The sequence below is a fragment of the Lepidochelys olivacea genome (assembly GCF_965140295.1).
Source record: "Lepidochelys olivacea isolate rLepOli2 genome assembly, chromosome: 7".
NCBI lineage: Eukaryota > Metazoa > Chordata > Testudines > Cheloniidae > Lepidochelys > Lepidochelys olivacea.
Window position 1 is genome coordinate 95,081,320 of NC_140417.1, and position 16,801 is coordinate 95,098,120.

At 39.1% G+C, this 16,801-nt stretch overlaps 1 protein-coding gene across 2 annotated transcripts in view; it reads right to left on the reverse strand.

Annotated features, from left to right (window-relative positions):
• The window catches only part of BTAF1 (B-TFIID TATA-box binding protein associated factor 1), a 97,779-nt gene that overhangs the window by 63,548 nt on the left and 17,430 nt on the right, over positions 1 to 16,801 (reverse strand). The window contains exons 5-13 of one of the 2 annotated variants that reach the window (XM_084633123.1): positions 12,412 to 12,575; positions 11,953 to 12,089; positions 10,734 to 10,845; positions 9,830 to 9,898; positions 5,969 to 6,058; positions 3,449 to 3,544; positions 3,179 to 3,355; positions 2,420 to 2,560; positions 2,122 to 2,246 (exon numbers count right to left, since the gene is read on the reverse strand). In XM_084633123.1, coding sequence (XP_084489249.1) covers positions 2,122 to 2,246; positions 2,420 to 2,560; positions 3,179 to 3,355; positions 3,449 to 3,544; positions 5,969 to 6,058; positions 9,830 to 9,898; positions 10,734 to 10,845; positions 11,953 to 12,089; positions 12,412 to 12,575 — 1,111 coding nt within the window. Of the gene's footprint in view, positions 1 to 2,121; positions 2,247 to 2,419; positions 2,561 to 3,178; positions 3,356 to 3,448; positions 3,545 to 5,968; positions 6,059 to 9,829; positions 9,899 to 10,733; positions 10,846 to 11,952; positions 12,090 to 12,369; positions 12,576 to 16,801 lie in introns of both variants that reach the window. The other variant, XM_084633122.1, reaches the window with a different exon arrangement.

The following is a 16,801-nucleotide window of genomic DNA, read 5'->3' on the forward strand; positions in this document are numbered from 1 at the left end:
ACTCCCTGGAGCTTGAAGGGGGAGAAGGACTGGCTGCCTTGCAGGCGGAGGGCAGCACGCACCCTGGACATAGTAGTGCTACAGGAAGAGACTCAGGGAGCTAAAGGCAGCTCCTGGCAGGCTGCAGGGATTTGCAGGCTAAGGCCCTGAGGCAAGGGCAAACAGGGTGCTGGGGCCACGGGGAAGTGGCCCAGGGAGCTCTACAGAGGAGTTGGAGGGGAAGCAGCAAGTGGTGACCACCCACAGGGTCCCTGGGCTGGGATCCAGAGTAGTGGGCAGGCCCAGGTCCCCCTGGTCCCCACTTGCCACTAAGAAAGTGGCTGGACTGAGGAACTGTGATACTGTCCGCCAGAAGGGGGAACACCAAGTGTGGCACAGCCAGAGGGCTGCGTCATGAAGAGGACACCGCAGTCCTGGGAATGACGTGGGTCCCTGGAACAGAAGTGACAGTGGCGAATCACCACCAGAAGAGAGTACACTGGTGTACAGCTCTAGTCCCCAGGACAGCCAGCAGGAGGCGCCGCAGTGATGGACCGAACCCCATCACACAAGCCCAGACACTAGATGAGTGTCACATTGTGTGAATGAACCATAAAGGCTGGCTCTGAAAGCCTTGTCTACATGAAGGACATCAATCAGCATAGCTATTCCAGAATAACTTCCATGTGCTGACATTATACTGGAATAATGTCACATATTTCAGACTAGTGTCCAGAGAGCAATTCCAAAAATAACTAAATTATACCTGAAGAACTCCTGCAGAATGGCTAAGCTGTAGCTCACGAAAGCTCATGCTCAAATAAATTGGTTAGTCTCTAAGGTGCCACAAGTACTCCTTTTCTTTTTGCGAATACAGACTAACACGGCTGTTACTCTGAAATTCCAGAATAGCCATGCTACTCAATTCCTCACTGTAGACAAACAGTTAGAAGCAATATTTAGACACGGTCTGAATGCAGCAGTCTAGAAATGGCCCAAAGACAACACCCAGATTGAGTGACACGGAGAATGGTGGTGTTGTTCACAGTGACCAAGAAAGCGATGAGAGGGAAGGTTTTGGGGACAAAAATTAAGAGCCTGATATCTCTTTCAATTTCATCTTTTTTTTCAGCTGACAGCATTTTAAAGCAGTATTTTTACCTCTTCCCCCCCTCCACCCCATGCTCCCCCAGCTGTTAAAAAGGGCTATGACAGTATAACTAAATAAATTTGAGGTAGTGGTTTTTTTGGTCTCCACTATTAAATAATGGACTAGAGTTTTAAAAAAATGAATCTCCCGGATGTATGAGTAGGGATGACAAAAATACAGTGAGATGGTCTCAACCTTTACAAAGGGATATATTGGTAACATTTAATCAGGTAGACAAGACAATTAGAGGAGACAGATAAAAGAAAAAAAATAAATAGAGAAAAGAGGACAAGCGTAAATTAAAAGTCTGTCTAAGTTTTAAGTGCAAGTTTTAGAATACACAGTCAGGTGTTTTTTTTTTTGGGGGGGGGGGGGGATTCTGTTTACTGAGCAGAAGCCAACATGGATTTGTCCAGTTTCTTCTATTTACTTGGTTCCTTGCATCAGTGATACAGCCAGTGGTTCTGTGAATAAGATAGCTTTATTCCTTTGCATTTTGCTAGGGGTCTGACCCCAAAGCCCTTGGGTGTGTGTTGCATAGGTGTAACTCTCCCATTATAGTCAACAGGGTTTGTTTATATGAAGTCTGCAGAATGGGGCAGTTTAGTGCAGGATAACAGCTCCCACTTAGCACAACAGAAATAATTAAGGGTCATGCATAAGTAGTGGCTATTGCTTTTTAACCTTTAATTTCTTAACAAAAAGTGGTGCTAAATCTAGTGACAAAGTGTGTTAAATTTTGGTTCTAGATTATTAGTGTCCTAAAACAGAAAGTGCACTGCCCTTTAACAGCCTTCGACCAACTTACAAAATTTGTCCTCAAAATTTATACCAGCATCCATTTACTGCAGAAAGATACCTTCCCAATATTATTATGCATTATCTCCTCCATATACAGTGTAATTTGCTATAAATTTAGATTATTCCAATATGAACTGCTTCAGTAACAAATGCTTAGATCTGTCTCCTAAGTAGTAGCTGGAAAGAGGTACCTGCATTTTTGGACCTGAGGATAAGTTAGAAGGGAGGAAAGAAGGATCATGATGCTGTTTGTAGAAGCCGTCAGATCATCCAATTCCAGAAGAGCATCCCACAGTGTATTAAGAATAAAGGGCACCTAGAGGAATAAGCACAAGGGGAGAAGTTATCTTACAAAGAGAGAGAAAAGTAAGTCAGTCTTCTATATAACAAAATAATTAAAAATTTGTGTACTGCACTATAAACATTGCTTTCTTGTTCAGCTCCAAGATGAACTTTTTGAAGTCAAAATGTAGAAAATAAGCCATTCACCTTTTGTGACTGAAGATGAACAAGGCTTTCCACTACCGGTACTAAAGATGCCGCAGCAACAGCTCGGACATCGTCATCCAGGTCTTGGAGACCTTCAATTATTGCAGGCAAGACTTTAGGCAATAAAGTATTAATCGTATCCTAAAAAACAAGTTTAATTCATAAATTGAATGAGGAAACATTTGTTTAACTGAATATCTTTTCCACAATCTCAGAGTCCTCTTCTTTCTCTTTTAAAAAAGAGAACAAGCAAAAAAACCCAGACAACCACCTCCCCCCTGCAGTTTGGTCAGAAACAGAAATAGCAACCATTCTGAATAGTTAAAAAGTTACCATTCATGAAAGAAAGCTAATCTATCTTATAAATTGACTGAATTTGTCCTACAAATATGCCTCAGCCAGAACCTTCAGTACACTTTCGTTATTCCACTATTAGAACCTCTAAATGGCAGTCTTCAGTTGTACCAAGCCATGGTGTTTTACCCCGGGGGGGGGGCGGGAGGGGGGCGCGAGAGAGAGAGAGAGAGAGAGAGAGGAGGAGGAGGAGGAAGTCACCACAGGATATGGTTTCATTTAAATATGCCATATATTTTAAACATGTGCTTCTTGAAAACAAATGACAGCATCAAATTCATGTATCACCCTCTAGTCTCTTCACTTCTGTTTCTGGAGTTTTACAATAAGTCTCTGTGAAAAGAAATTTTTTGTAGCATTAGCTACTTTGAATAGGAAAAACACAACAAACAGGTGATTGATTACCTGACGAATTGCCAACGCATACTTTATTCCTAGCAGACCGCCATGTCTCACTTCCCATTGATCTTGTGTGAGCAACTTCAGGAGAATATCCACAGTTTTATGAACTCCAGTCTCATTCATATGTTTCAATACTACTCCCAAAGTCTGAGCACAAGTCTCACGTACTGGTGCTACAACCTAGGACATAGTGAATGATGGACATAAATCAAAGCATTTCTACATGAAGTCTGACATGGAAATAGATTAGCAAGTCTAAGAGTTGACACTTACTTCATCTGAAACAAAGTCTCCGAATCTGTCTAATGCAAACACACAAAGGAGTCTAATAACTAAGTCTTCCAGCCATTCTTGATGCTGCTGAGCCATCTGTTAAAGGAAATTAAATACCATTTGCTAAATTAGTTCATAGAAAGATTCTCAAGATTCCTTTTCTTCACCATACTGAGAAGATTGTATCACAGTAGTTAAACTTGTGACTAATTGTGTATCTGCATTACAAGCAGATTTCCTGCCCCAATCACCTAATTCTCCAGTAGTGAAACTAATCCACTGCATGGAGGGGCAGCACAAGGTCACAAGCACCACTTATGCCTTGCACAACTTCTGTGCAGCGGGACTACAAGTGGAGCCACTGTGCAAACGTGCGTGTGCTGAGGAAAGGGTCTCCACATGGACCCCAAATGGGTCACAAAGGCCTGCCACAGCATACATGATGAATCACTGTGGTTCCAATATCTACAACTGGGCATAGGGCAGTCTTGGACTCTCGACCTGGGTTTGGAAAGAGGCTGGCTTCACTTCATCAGTACCTCCGTGCTCTACTCATAGGACACTTGAACATCCAGGCTTTTATGGGACTGAACCATATATGAAGGGTTAAGTGGTCACACCAAAAATTACTTTTCGGGGGTGGAAGAACCACCAAACAGAATTTAGGAACTTTTCCCTTATCCAAATAAGAGGCGAACTACTTGGAAATTTCTGCCTCACTTTTAGAACAACTGGAAACATCAGCAAAGATGCACTGATTTTAAACTGAACAAATACTACTTGGGCAATACAAGCACACTGCAGATATTAAACAATCTTTTCCTCCTCTGCATTGGTCAAGGTGGGCAAATTGTGACACTATGCAGATGTTAAAAAAGAAAAGCTGTAACAGTTGATATTTTATGCACTCATCTAGTTACTAGGTCCAGTTTTGTTACCATATACCCATCTCTAATGTGTATTAATACTTCTAAATATTATTAAAATTTTAGAAAATCTTAATAAGACTCACAAACACTAAATAATGCCCATTCCTTACTATACAAGTCAGTTACTGAACCTTGTAATAGTTGTTTGAACACATTTACAAACAGAAGTCTAAAATAAACCAAGTATTGTTTTATTCTAGGAAAAGAGATAGAATGAAAGCAACCAATTTCTGCTAAGCCCTGCTCTAGTTAAGGTATCCTCCATCTCTATTTAGACTAAGCACTAAGTTAAGTTCACTCGGATCTAGAGACTGAACACTATACAAATGCTAAAAGACATTACCAAAGCCACCTTCACCTCAAAAGCCCCCTTGAATTATTAGCTCTCCACCACTTCCCCCAAAAGTTATTTTAATATTCATGAAATTTATGTAGTTTTATTTCTATACTTGTTATTTACTTTATTCTTCCCAGTTCTGCCAATGAATTGCAATCTCCATAGGACAAGTGCATTTTCAAACAATAAAAGAACTAAAGGCTATACAATTTAAAATACCTTCAATGACTAAATATTTAGGTTCATGTTCTCCCATCCTTATTCACAGAGTATTCTGCAAAAAGTTCCAGTGGGGCAAATACATCCTTGCATGGATGCAAAAAGGAGAGATGGCAGCTTGTACCTCTCTGCCCACCTCACTCCTTCATCCCCGGGTAATGGGCTCCCAGTGCTGGGTAGGGCAGCCCAACTTCCATATCTATGGCAATGGCCTCTCTGGGCCACTGCAAAGGTGCAGAATTGCTGGGCTGTCAAAGTATGTCTCTCACATGCGCCCTCACCCCAAGGGAAAAAAACAAGAACAAAAAACCCTGAACATCCTCTACACCATGGGCTCTTACAGACCTGACTACTTTCCACTTGCTCTGCAATTGGGATGAGGCATTTATGCCTTCCTTAAAGTCCCTTTTGCAACAGCCAACTCAAGAGGATTGTACAACAACTATGTGAAGAAGGGTGGCAGAAGTTAGCAGGTATTTCCAAAAAACTTACTATGGGCTACTATATCAATAGCACACTCAAGTGCTCTTTTTAAATAAATGGGGACTGTCTTCTAAATACGTCTTCCTGGTTTAGTAATCCAAAGCAAGCCAATGGCATCAGCTTTCCTATTAGAAAGCATTATACAACTTGCTTTATAATCTAAAAGCCATTTTAGCTAAATTAGGTTTATTAAATTAGCCAAACTATTTTACGCTGCAGAATTTGCCTTGTCATAACTTTGGAACATATTGACTCCAATACTTGCTAATGGCAAAGCTGATTCTTGAAATCCAAGTTTGCACTCAATTGTCAATGCAGAGGCTCTTTGTTCAAGTTTTTGGTTTTTTTTTTAAAAAAGGTGATTTACATTCCGTCATTAGATTACACCTTTTACAGCCACTCCCACACTCCTAAATTGCCTCTATCATCTGTGTATCCCAATTTTAGTATTTGCAGAGAAGAGTTCTACAGGCTGCAAAAGAAGCCACACTTAAATATTGCTTGGTCTCTCTTTCAATAAGCTGATCATCAATCAGAGACTTCTAATTTTACCTCTTCTACAGTACTGTCTCCCATTTTGCCACCACTTTTCCCGTGTGCTTTAAGTATTTCCCTCAGCGCAGTGCCTGCACCATGCCGAACCTAAAACATGCAAGAGGGGGGAATAAAAACAGACCTATTATTTTTACTATCTACAAATGCTCAGTATCAATTGAAGAAGTCGGAAAATGTTCAAACAATATAAACTGCTTTTCCTTCCAGTAACAAGTTCTGAATGCTTCAGATCTGGTGACATTTTATAACATTTACACATACGTAGGAAGTTTCTGGTCAAAGGTGATGGAAATCAGTAATGAGATTTCCCTGATCTTCCCAAGAAGTCTTCAGCGTTTCTCTAAAGTCTGATTATGGAGAAGGATGTCATTTTTATTAGGTTTTATTTTTTTGTGTTATGACTGCCAGATAGTTCTCAGTAGAGGTTCCTTCAGAGACATATAGAGTTATTATACCAAAACTCCTTTACTGATGCTGGATGAAGTTTTAGAGAGTGACTGCACAAAATCTTCCTAACCATATCAAGGGATTGCAATATTTCTTAGTAGATTAAGAGCAGCAAGCATGTGGGTTACTTATATGTAATTATGTTTATCCTAAGATATCATTATATAGGACTCAGGCTCTTAGATGACTGCATAATAGTCAAGACAGATCTTCCCTCCACCTCCACAAACATTCCAATCTTAATTATCACTGCCTTAGCATCCACTAGACCTCTCTCAGTCAGTTCCTAAATGCACACGCAGCAATAGCTCCTTTACAAATACCAACTACAAAAAACACAAAAAAGTGAATTTTCTACATGACAACCATGAGGGCAGACAATCTAAACTTTGAAAAACACCACACCATCCAGCAACCGAACTTCATGGGGTGGTAGATGGGTGAAATAGTGTGTGTGGATATCAAAGAAACAGAATTTTAGGCAAACAATTTTTCCTTCTAAAGTGCAGGAATACCTCTTTGAGTGTAAACATTTGAGGGACATTTCTCAGAGCCAGAAGCAAGCATAGTCAGAAGGAGACATTCTGAAAGTTTTTACTGTTAAACAATGAGGCAGAATACAGAGCCACACAAGTCATCCCTTAGAATAGCAAATTATAGGTGAGAGTTAGGGGCTACCACCAATCTGAAATACAGGCATTAGACATCAAAATCCAGAACCAAAGAATCTTTCATTAACACTAAAACCAAGTATTAGCACCAGTACAGTAGGCTATGTGAGCTCTAGGCATGACCAGTGGTGGAGACAGAGCCATGGATCTAAAAACAACAATATTAATAATAAATAAAATAATAAAAAAGTCCTGCTCCCCAGGGAATCAATTCACTGGTGGTGGCTTGAAACAATCAGTCTTCTAGGTTCTGATGGTCTTCATGATTCTATTAACCAAAGCAAGAACCAATGGAGACCCAAATCCCTCAAAAATGCTCTGAGAACTCAGTATGTGACCATATAAACGATTCACTGTGACTCCATTTGTACATGCATATCAGCTTCCATAGCAGAGTACAAAGTTAAGGAGTTATATCAAACAGCTGTATTAAGGAGCAGAGGTATTAAGATGTAGCTTTCAGGTAAATCAGAATAAAATATTTCCTCAGTGGTCTGGGAAGCCATTCAGCCCTAAATTCTCTGAGGTTACATGAAAGGCAGGGTGAAGAAGTCCTAAGCCTTCCATTTCAATCCTAATGTAGAGATGCTGAATGCACCAAAGTGTATATTTCTATATAGAGCCAAAAGACAAGGTATTGAGGCAGAGACTACACTCACCATTTTTAAATCTATAGTTTCATTACTGAAAATATTTTGAAAGTTATAACCAAGTAATTATTAGGATGTTTTTGTCCCATATACAAATTAGTCTCTCCACGAGAATATATATATGACATGACAATCTGGAGTCAACCTCTGGAAAGATCTGCCCACCTTCAAAAAGATATGGAAGTATCTGTGTAGATTTTTCCTCCCCAGCTATATGTCCAAGGAGAAAACACCTGAATAGATTTCAGACAGTCAATTCAGAAAGTGTGTGTGTGTGTGTGTGTGTGTGTGGGGGGGGGGGGGGGGGGGGGGAGAGAGAAGAAGAGAAGAGAGAGACTACTGCCTTCCCTTAGGTCTCCTCGGTTCTTTCAGCAATAAGATAAAACACAGGATCACTTCCACCAGCAAACTAGAAGCTACCACAAAACAAAAATGAAGTCCAGTTTTTGCCGACTAGAAAGGGGAACGAAAAATGTATCTTTATATGTACATTTTATAATATTCTACATAGGTGTGATACAAAAACCTAGATTAGATTGCTTATAGGAGTCAGACTGAAAGGTGCATTAGCAGAAAGCTTTAGTTCACCTTTAATATGCCTGGAGGACGTATGAATGGAGATGGCTTTGTAATTTACTAAGTGAAACACCCTGTTTTGAGTTGCTCACTAAAGTAGATGCAGGCTTGTTTCCTCTAGTGCAGTCTACCTCAATGGCTATCTTGAACTGAGGGGACAGACACTGAGGTGGTGGCTTTTTTATTTATTTATTTTATTTTTTTATTACTCTATAGAACAAGGAGAATGTTTGACTTGTAGGAAGTGCAGTCATAGGTAAATGCATTGTACCACTTTAATCAATATTTTCTCACTAAAATAAAATATAACAAGGTATAGTGATTTTGACTCCAAAAAGGGAGATGCACTCTACTTGAGAGCTCATTAAATGAGAGATTTGTAAGAGGCGTTGGGGGAGGAGAAGAATGCAAGGATTTTCTGCAACTGCATGTTATCCCAAAGGTTAAGTGTCTTGTATGTGGTCAAAACTTTATCTTGCTCTATTTGTCATGCCATTCCACACATTTTGCAGTCTTAGACTCCACACCACCATATAAAACGTATGCAGCATCACACCAATTATTTGCCCTCATGACTATAGGCATGGTTATATAGTAGTGCTGATAAACTCATGTAGCTCTTCCTTTACAAGTCTTGATGTTTAAGGTTTAACAGAATGGTCTTAAAACATACTCTCTGAACTAAGTTATGAAGTCTGTCTGTTACAGAGTGACAAACATCATATTAGTTTTGTTTAAAGTTGTTTGGGGTTTTTTTTGGACCCACAAACAAAGGCTTTTAAAAATTAAATATTGCTGGCAATTTGTTCTCAGTGTGGATGCAGATCCTATGGATTCCAGTGAAGAAAGCCACCACATACTGTTTAATTAGTGTGACATCAATAAATTATGGAAATTCAAAGACATGCAATCCAGATGCTTTTCAAGAGCAGTTGCTCTTGGAACACTCAAAAGATGGACACTAAAAGCTTGTATCTGGGAGCAGGGAGGAAGAGTAAAACCTTATAGGGGATAGATCAGAAAGTCAGATCACATTCAGAATTTGCTTTTTAAAATTGTGTATTACAAAAGATAGTCACTGAACTGTTTAGGTGACTACATACAGAACTTCATTCTTATGAATTAAGACATTACCGAATGCCTCTCCAGAAAGTTGCCCTGGAGTCTGCATTTAGTTATTCTGAGTAAAAACAGATGTTATTTAAAGAAACAAAGCTTACCTAAAAAATATTTAGGCCATCCCACATCAGGGAAAACTAGCACAGACATCTACACCTGTGCCAAGTCCCATTCACTTCAGTGGAACTCAAGGATCCACTATCAGACCTCTGGGCATCTGTGTTGAGTCCTAGTGGAGTAAATGGAACGCAGCACAAGTGCAGAGAACTGCACTTGTAGTCCCTGATGTAGGATCATAGCATAAGCATGAAATGTAAATACAAGTCCCAATTTCTAATGGCATCAATTTCTTATTTGTACAAATTAGATATAAGGTGGCTATGCATAATTCTTACCTCCCAGGATGGGTTAAAGAGATCATTGCATACTTCTTCACAAAAGCTTTCTAAAGGCCATTCATTTGCCTAAAAACAAACAAAAATACCCAATCAACAAGAGAGACTATCTGAAGTTAATGATTAGGGAAATTTAGAGTTCCATGTCAAACAGACATACAAACACAAGATGCATCACCACTAGTTTATCCAATAAATAAAAAAAATTACTTTGACTTTAGTGTTTTCTCCCACTATGGCTTGTCTACACAGCAAGTTAGTTGCACAGCAAGCCAGGGTACACGAGGTCTGTTTTCCCATATGCTATTTCTCACATCCAAATACAGCTACTCTACAATTTTCCAAGCTTCAGTCTCTTTCCATAATTGTGGATTTCTTCAAAAAGTCTTGGTGATACTGTTTAATTCTGCAGTTATAAACTAGAAATTTTAGTCTAAATTAGGTCTGATTAAAAAGGTTCCCTTAATCTTTGTCTCTTATCAGCATTTTCAGAACAAACTATTTATGGGTCACAATGATCTTTTATTACCTTTTACCTGCTCTAGCCTAGCTTTACAATTTAACACCCTAAAGGCACCTAAATTTAAGACTACAACCACCAGCAGTGTTAATCTGCCTACTGAATAAGAAGTCAGATGGTTCTCAAGTGAAGTTCACGGAAGTCACAGACTACCACTAGTCAATTAACAGTGATCTCTCAACCTCACATGCAGCGTCAGAAAAAAACTCTCTGCTCTTGTAGCTGTAGATGAGTTGTAAGTGAAATTCCCTCCTCTTCTGGTTTTGGTAAATTAATGGTAAAATGAACAGAAGAATTTGGGAGCACAAAGTAGTTTAAAAATAAACAACATTGACCCACATCACCAAGTTATCAATCCCTTAATAAAAAGGGGACATATTGTACCTCTTCTGGTGCATTGTCTACCAAAACTTTTGAGTCAGTGGCAGGCTGGTTGATGACAACATTTGCTATTTTTCTGCGCTTTTCTTCTGGTTCCCCATCAGTGCTATCATTGCTAAAAAGGGAAGTTAAAATATGTCATGTTTGTGAATAGAAACATTATGCATTGTAACAGGAGTAATCACTTCCCTTGAGAATGTCTTGAAAACATTCCTATCAAATTTTTATTTATGTTCATTCTTTACATGACTTCAGTAGCAAAAGGAAGTCTCTCTTCTTAACTAAGCAATATAAGCTTTTGTTAGCTACCAAGTTACATTTAGCTGCTAAATATGTTGGAATGTATTCCTTGTATATAACAGTTACCATGAGCTTTATTATTCAGTGATCTACCTAGTGAGGGATAGGAGACAAGAATACTCAGTGCCACCCCACTTTCCAACCTCTCCCAGCTATTTGAAGAGGGAAATGCAAGATGAAGAATTTTCAAACAATGTCTAGAAGAAACTCATTTTATTATTATTTTTTTTTAATTAACGTAACAGTAGTAGACAATTCCATTGGTACAAATCACTGAGAGGAAAACATACTATAAGTATGTTGGAGAAATAAACACAGATTGAGAAAATTTAGCCTCAACTGATCTTCATAAATCCATGATTTTAATTCAGTACCATCAAGTCCTTAATAACCACCATGAATGTCAGATGTAATATATTACATTATATACAGAAAGGTTCCCAGATAAAGGTTAACTAGAGACCTGGATTCATTGTGGTTATTAAAGTAAAGCACAAAACAACAAAATTCTTATAACTAATGTTTTACTGTTAGGGATATTGGCAGTGACCACTTGAAAGACGGTTATGTTTCACTGGAGAGATTCATCACAATTCTAGGATGGTTAGAAAGGTACCTGACTTCTAGCCTGTTTTTCTATATGGCAACTGAATTTATGATTAAGGTTGCCGTTTATCCTATCCTATCCCTGTTGCTACTGTATTCTGACAGAAACTGCCTTTTGAGGACAACAGTACATCTATATTATGCAGCAATAAAGAATGGTGTATGAATAGTTTATATATTTACTGGAATTATTGAAAGGTGGAACCAAGATTCATTGAAGAGTTCTCAGACCCAAGCCAGAATGGGAATTTCTGAGCTGGCCCGATAACCTACTATGTTACCAGAAAAACAAACAAGAAAGCAATTGCTACAGTACCTTTTCTCATTAGTCTCTACTGCATCCCTGGATCTTTGCTTTGCAAATAGCTTAGCCATCCTTTTAGCTTTATTCTTTTGTCTACTGCTCATACCAGCTCGAAATTCTGAATCAATCAACTCAGCAGCCTGAAGAGTCTAAAAAAATAAGAATCCATTCAATGTCAATCCTGCCTGTATCTAAAGTTCACCCCTCCCCCACCCCAAGGGCAAACAAAAACCACCCTCTTGTTCTCACTTCCTCATAGCACCCATGTTACTTGAAACCCAGAGCAGTAGTTTGGCACTGTACTAAATGTGATTAATGTGCAACGTATGAAATTTAAGTGTTCGAAAGACAGAGCAAAATTATAAGTCCAACTTAGTATTTAAAATGTCATGATTTACAATGGCAGAAGCACAAATGAAGCAAACCCACTGTATTATTCCTTGCAGTCAAACAGCCCGAGGTTTTACCTACAGGTTGTTTGTTTACAAGTGAAGCTGAAGTAGGAGTATAGTCCAAATCCTCATCATTGAACAGGTCTTCAGTGTTCATTCCAATTGCAGCTCCCATATCAAGTCCAAGTTTCTTTTGTAACAGTTTCCTTTGTCGTGCTATCCTCTCTTTAGGATCAACTTCACCTAAAAAAGGTCAGCTTTTATACTTCATTTCAAAACACAAATGTCCAATAGATTTACTGCTGAAGACTTGATAAAAATTACAGTAAAACTAAAATATTCTAATTTATGAGAACAAAACAGAGATTAACTGTACTTTTTTACTTATATATACACACACACACACACAAAAATTCCACAGAAACTTTAAAGCTTTGTAAAATTTCTTTTAACCCAAAACATACTGACCCTTATAAAGATCTGTTTTTGTAACCATATAGCTACCTAATTAAAGTGGCATTAGCTTTCACTAGAAAAGTTCTGGAATACTTTTGAACAGCTTCCATGAGACTCACTGAACTGCATTATATGCATGGGATTTTAAAATATTTATTTTGCACATGCACCTATTTTTATGGAAAGAGTTTTCCCCAAAGAGAAACAAAAAGGCCTGACAAAAATGCAGAGAATGAGACATTTCTAATATCCCTGAGTTAAGATGACTCAGAGACCCATACATAGTATGTGAACATCTTTACTTCCCTGTTGGAAGCCCGAAAGCCAAGTTTCTCTGGATAGTTTAAAAATACCTAACAAAAACAAAAAAACCCCAACCACTGTATCCAAGCCTCTTCTATACTAGTTCCCCCCAAACTAATGTCTTCTGATGGAGAGCTGGATTCTGTAGGAGGGGAAAGATGGTTTTATGGTTGGGTTTGGAACTGGGGTCTGCTCAGAATCTAGTCTCAGTTTTGCCACAAACTTCATGTGTTAAGTTGTGCAAGTCTCATCTGTAAAGTGAGGATAATGGTATTTGCCTACCTCTCAAGAAACTTGCAAAGCTTAATTAAAGCTTGTGAAGTGCTTAGCAACTAGATATCAGGACAGTTAGGCACTTCAAGATTACATACAAATGAAAGGATTTCAATTAATTGAACAAGGCCACAAGCTACATATAAGCCTAGAAATCTAGTGGGTAAACTTTGCTCATTCTAGGAATTTGTAGATATAGGATACGGAAACCAATCTGAAGTGGTGTCATCTACCTTTGGTTTTTGCCACTGCTGCCCTCACAACTAGGGATGGACAAGTGCCAGCTGAAGACAGTAAGCAGAAAGGAAGTGACTTATCAAGTGCTGAGATCAGGCTCTACACACCCTTTCAATGTCAATTTAACACTGAGTCAGGTGGCTCATATTGCCAGGACCTTTGGGGAAATTATATCCATGCCCATAATCCTGTAAATTCATACATTTAAACATATGATTACAAAAGCCAACAAAATAAAAAGAGAAAGTCAAACAGCTGCCACTACCTAGAATAGTCCATTTTCCTTGTCCTGAACCATCTTGAAGGCATACAGTGACTCTGCCAAGACTACAGACCCATTATTTATGTTTGTCCAACAAGAGCATAACGTTTGATGTACTTTTACACATTAATTCACAGAATATTTTCATAACATAGAATCACAGCAGAGTAGGACTGGAAGGGACCTTGAAAATTCATCTAGTCCAGTCCCTTGCACTCAAGGCAGGACTATGTATTAACTAGACTATTTCTGACAGGTGTTTGTCTAACCTGTTCTTAAAAACCTCCAATGATGGAGATTCTACAACCTCCCTAGGAAATTTGTTCCAGTGCTTAACTACCCTCAGTTAGGGAGTTTTTCCTTAATGTCCAACCTTAACCCCCCTTGCTGCAATTTAAGCCCATTGTTTCTTGTCCTATCCTCAGAGGTTAACAAAACCATTTGCCATCCTCCTCTTTGTAACAACCTTTTAAGTACTTGAAAACTGTTATGTCCCCGCCCCCCAGTCTTCTCTTTTCTAGATTAAAGAGACCCAATTTTTTTCAGTCTTTCCACACAGGTGATTTTTCTCGCCCTTTAATCTTTTTTGTTGCTCCCCTCTGGAATAACTCCAATTTGGACACATCTTTCCTGAAATGTGGCACCCAGAAATGTACACAATACTCCAGCTGAGACCTTATCAGCATGGAGCAGAGTGGAAGAATTACTTCTCATGTCTTGCTTACAACACTCCTGTTAGTACATCCAGGAATTATGTTTGCTTTTTTTTTTTTGCAACAGCATTACAATGCTGATTCATTTAGTCTGATCTGATCCACTATAACCCCCAGATCCCGTTCTGCAGTACTCCCCCTAGGCAGTCATTTCTTATTTTGCATGTGTACAACTGATTGTTCCTTCCTAAGTGGAGTACTTTGCATTTGTCCTTATTGAATTTCATCCTGTTTACTTCAGACCATTTCTTCAGTTTGTCCAGATCATTTTGAATTGTAATCATATCCTCCAAAGCACTTGCAGCCCCTCCCAGCTTGGTATTGGCTGCAAGCTTCATAAGTGTACTCTCTAGGCCATTATCTAAATCATGTATGAAGATATTGAACAGAACCAATCCTTGGTTTATGTTGTAGATAAACATAGCAGATAGCTGAGAACCCTATGTAAATTAATCCACGAAAAAGGAAAAAAACAACCCATCAGATTCACAGCTACAATTCACTTTCATTTGCAAGATTAACAACATTCACCATATACTGTACATAATTTTCTCATTAAAATGGGTGCTCAATTACTTCAAAACAACTCATTCAGACACCTATATTTTTCTAAGAATGGGTACTCTGTAAATACCTGACATCTATTTTTTAGAAATCATTGTTTAATAGAGGGAATAAAGAGGCATATTTTATCAGAAATCCAGATGCTCTATAAATTTCTTACGAGCCTAAGATCAATGAAGATCAGACAAACAGACACAATGAGGAAGCAGCAAAGTTGATGGATAGGTTACTGGCCTAGAAATGAGGAGTCCTGGGTTCTATATCCAGCTCAACCACACTGACTTGCTGTGTGACCAGGACAGGATAGATCTGCACTAACGGGAAGAATCAGGGTTGTGCGGTGAATTAGGGTATTGTCTGTAGGACCCACTCCACCCCATCTCACTTGGAGAAAGGTGTATAGATAATGAGGCAAGGAACTGCAAGGAGAGAGGGGATGTTCTTATGCTTGAAGAAGGGGAATGCTACCCTAGAGAACTGGATGTTATGCTTCTCTCTGACACAGAATTCCTAGAAAATGCTGGACAAGTCATTGAAGCCAAATGTTTCACAAGTGGATACTAATTGTTTCTTCCTTATTTTCCTGAAAGTCCAACCTGAGGCCCAGAGTCTGACTTGCAAAGTATTGAGCACTTGCAAAGAGAAAGCAACATCAATGAAAGCTATGCTTTAAAGTGCTGTAAAGATGCTCAGCTTTCTGAAAAATTAGGTCCTTGGCATCTCAAGTTGGTCACCCAATATTACTGGATACTTGACAATTTTGGCCTTAATCTCTGGCCATTTGTAAAAAGTGGATAATTACTCAGATGCTAAAGTGATAAGCACCATAAAAGCTGTCCTGAAGAAGTTAATAATTCTTTATTCAGTGCAGGGTTTGGAAGGCATGTAGCAAAACAAGGCTGGGGTCACACACTGAAGGAGTATAAAAAGAAACAGTGGACAGCTGCTCATTCAGTGAGTACTCTCTCTCCTGTACATTGAATGAAGTCGAGGACCTGGGGAAAAAGTACTAAGTGATCATGTAGATAAAAACTTTATAATACTGCATATGCACAAAGGGGTCAAATTAAGTGTGCATAAGCAACTTTAATTCTGGTATTTCATAACTTTTGAGTGCTTGACTTCTCAGGCTTAATAATGTTCTTTTAACATAGTATTTTATATGAATTGTTCATGTAGATTGAAAAGAAAGAGTGCACTTATCAGAAAATTGGTTTGTCATTTTAATTTAATATAGCACATGCTGCAAATGAAGCCTTTGGACATAATCTTACCAAGATGAAAGTAGTGTGACAAAGCTCTATCCTTGCCTCTGTGGGTCCAGCGTTTCCTGGCGGATTTTGCTAGCCTCAGAGGTTCACTGTGACCCTCCACGTAACCCTTCTCTCTCTCTCTCTCTAGAGACAAGGGTCACAGTCTACTGAGCCATTTTCATCATAAGCAAGTGAGGGAGGGGAGGAGAAGTTATCCTTCCTTGCACAGTCTCTGTTGTCTCCTGGCCTCAGTGACTAATCAGGGGGCAAACGTGGGGGGGAGCCCGGGGCCACCCTCTACTCTGGGCTCCAGCCCAGGGACCCTCATAGCATCAGCTATGGTAGCTGACCTTTTAGAAACATGACATGTACAATTCCCTGGGCTACTTCCCCCACAGCAGCCCTCAG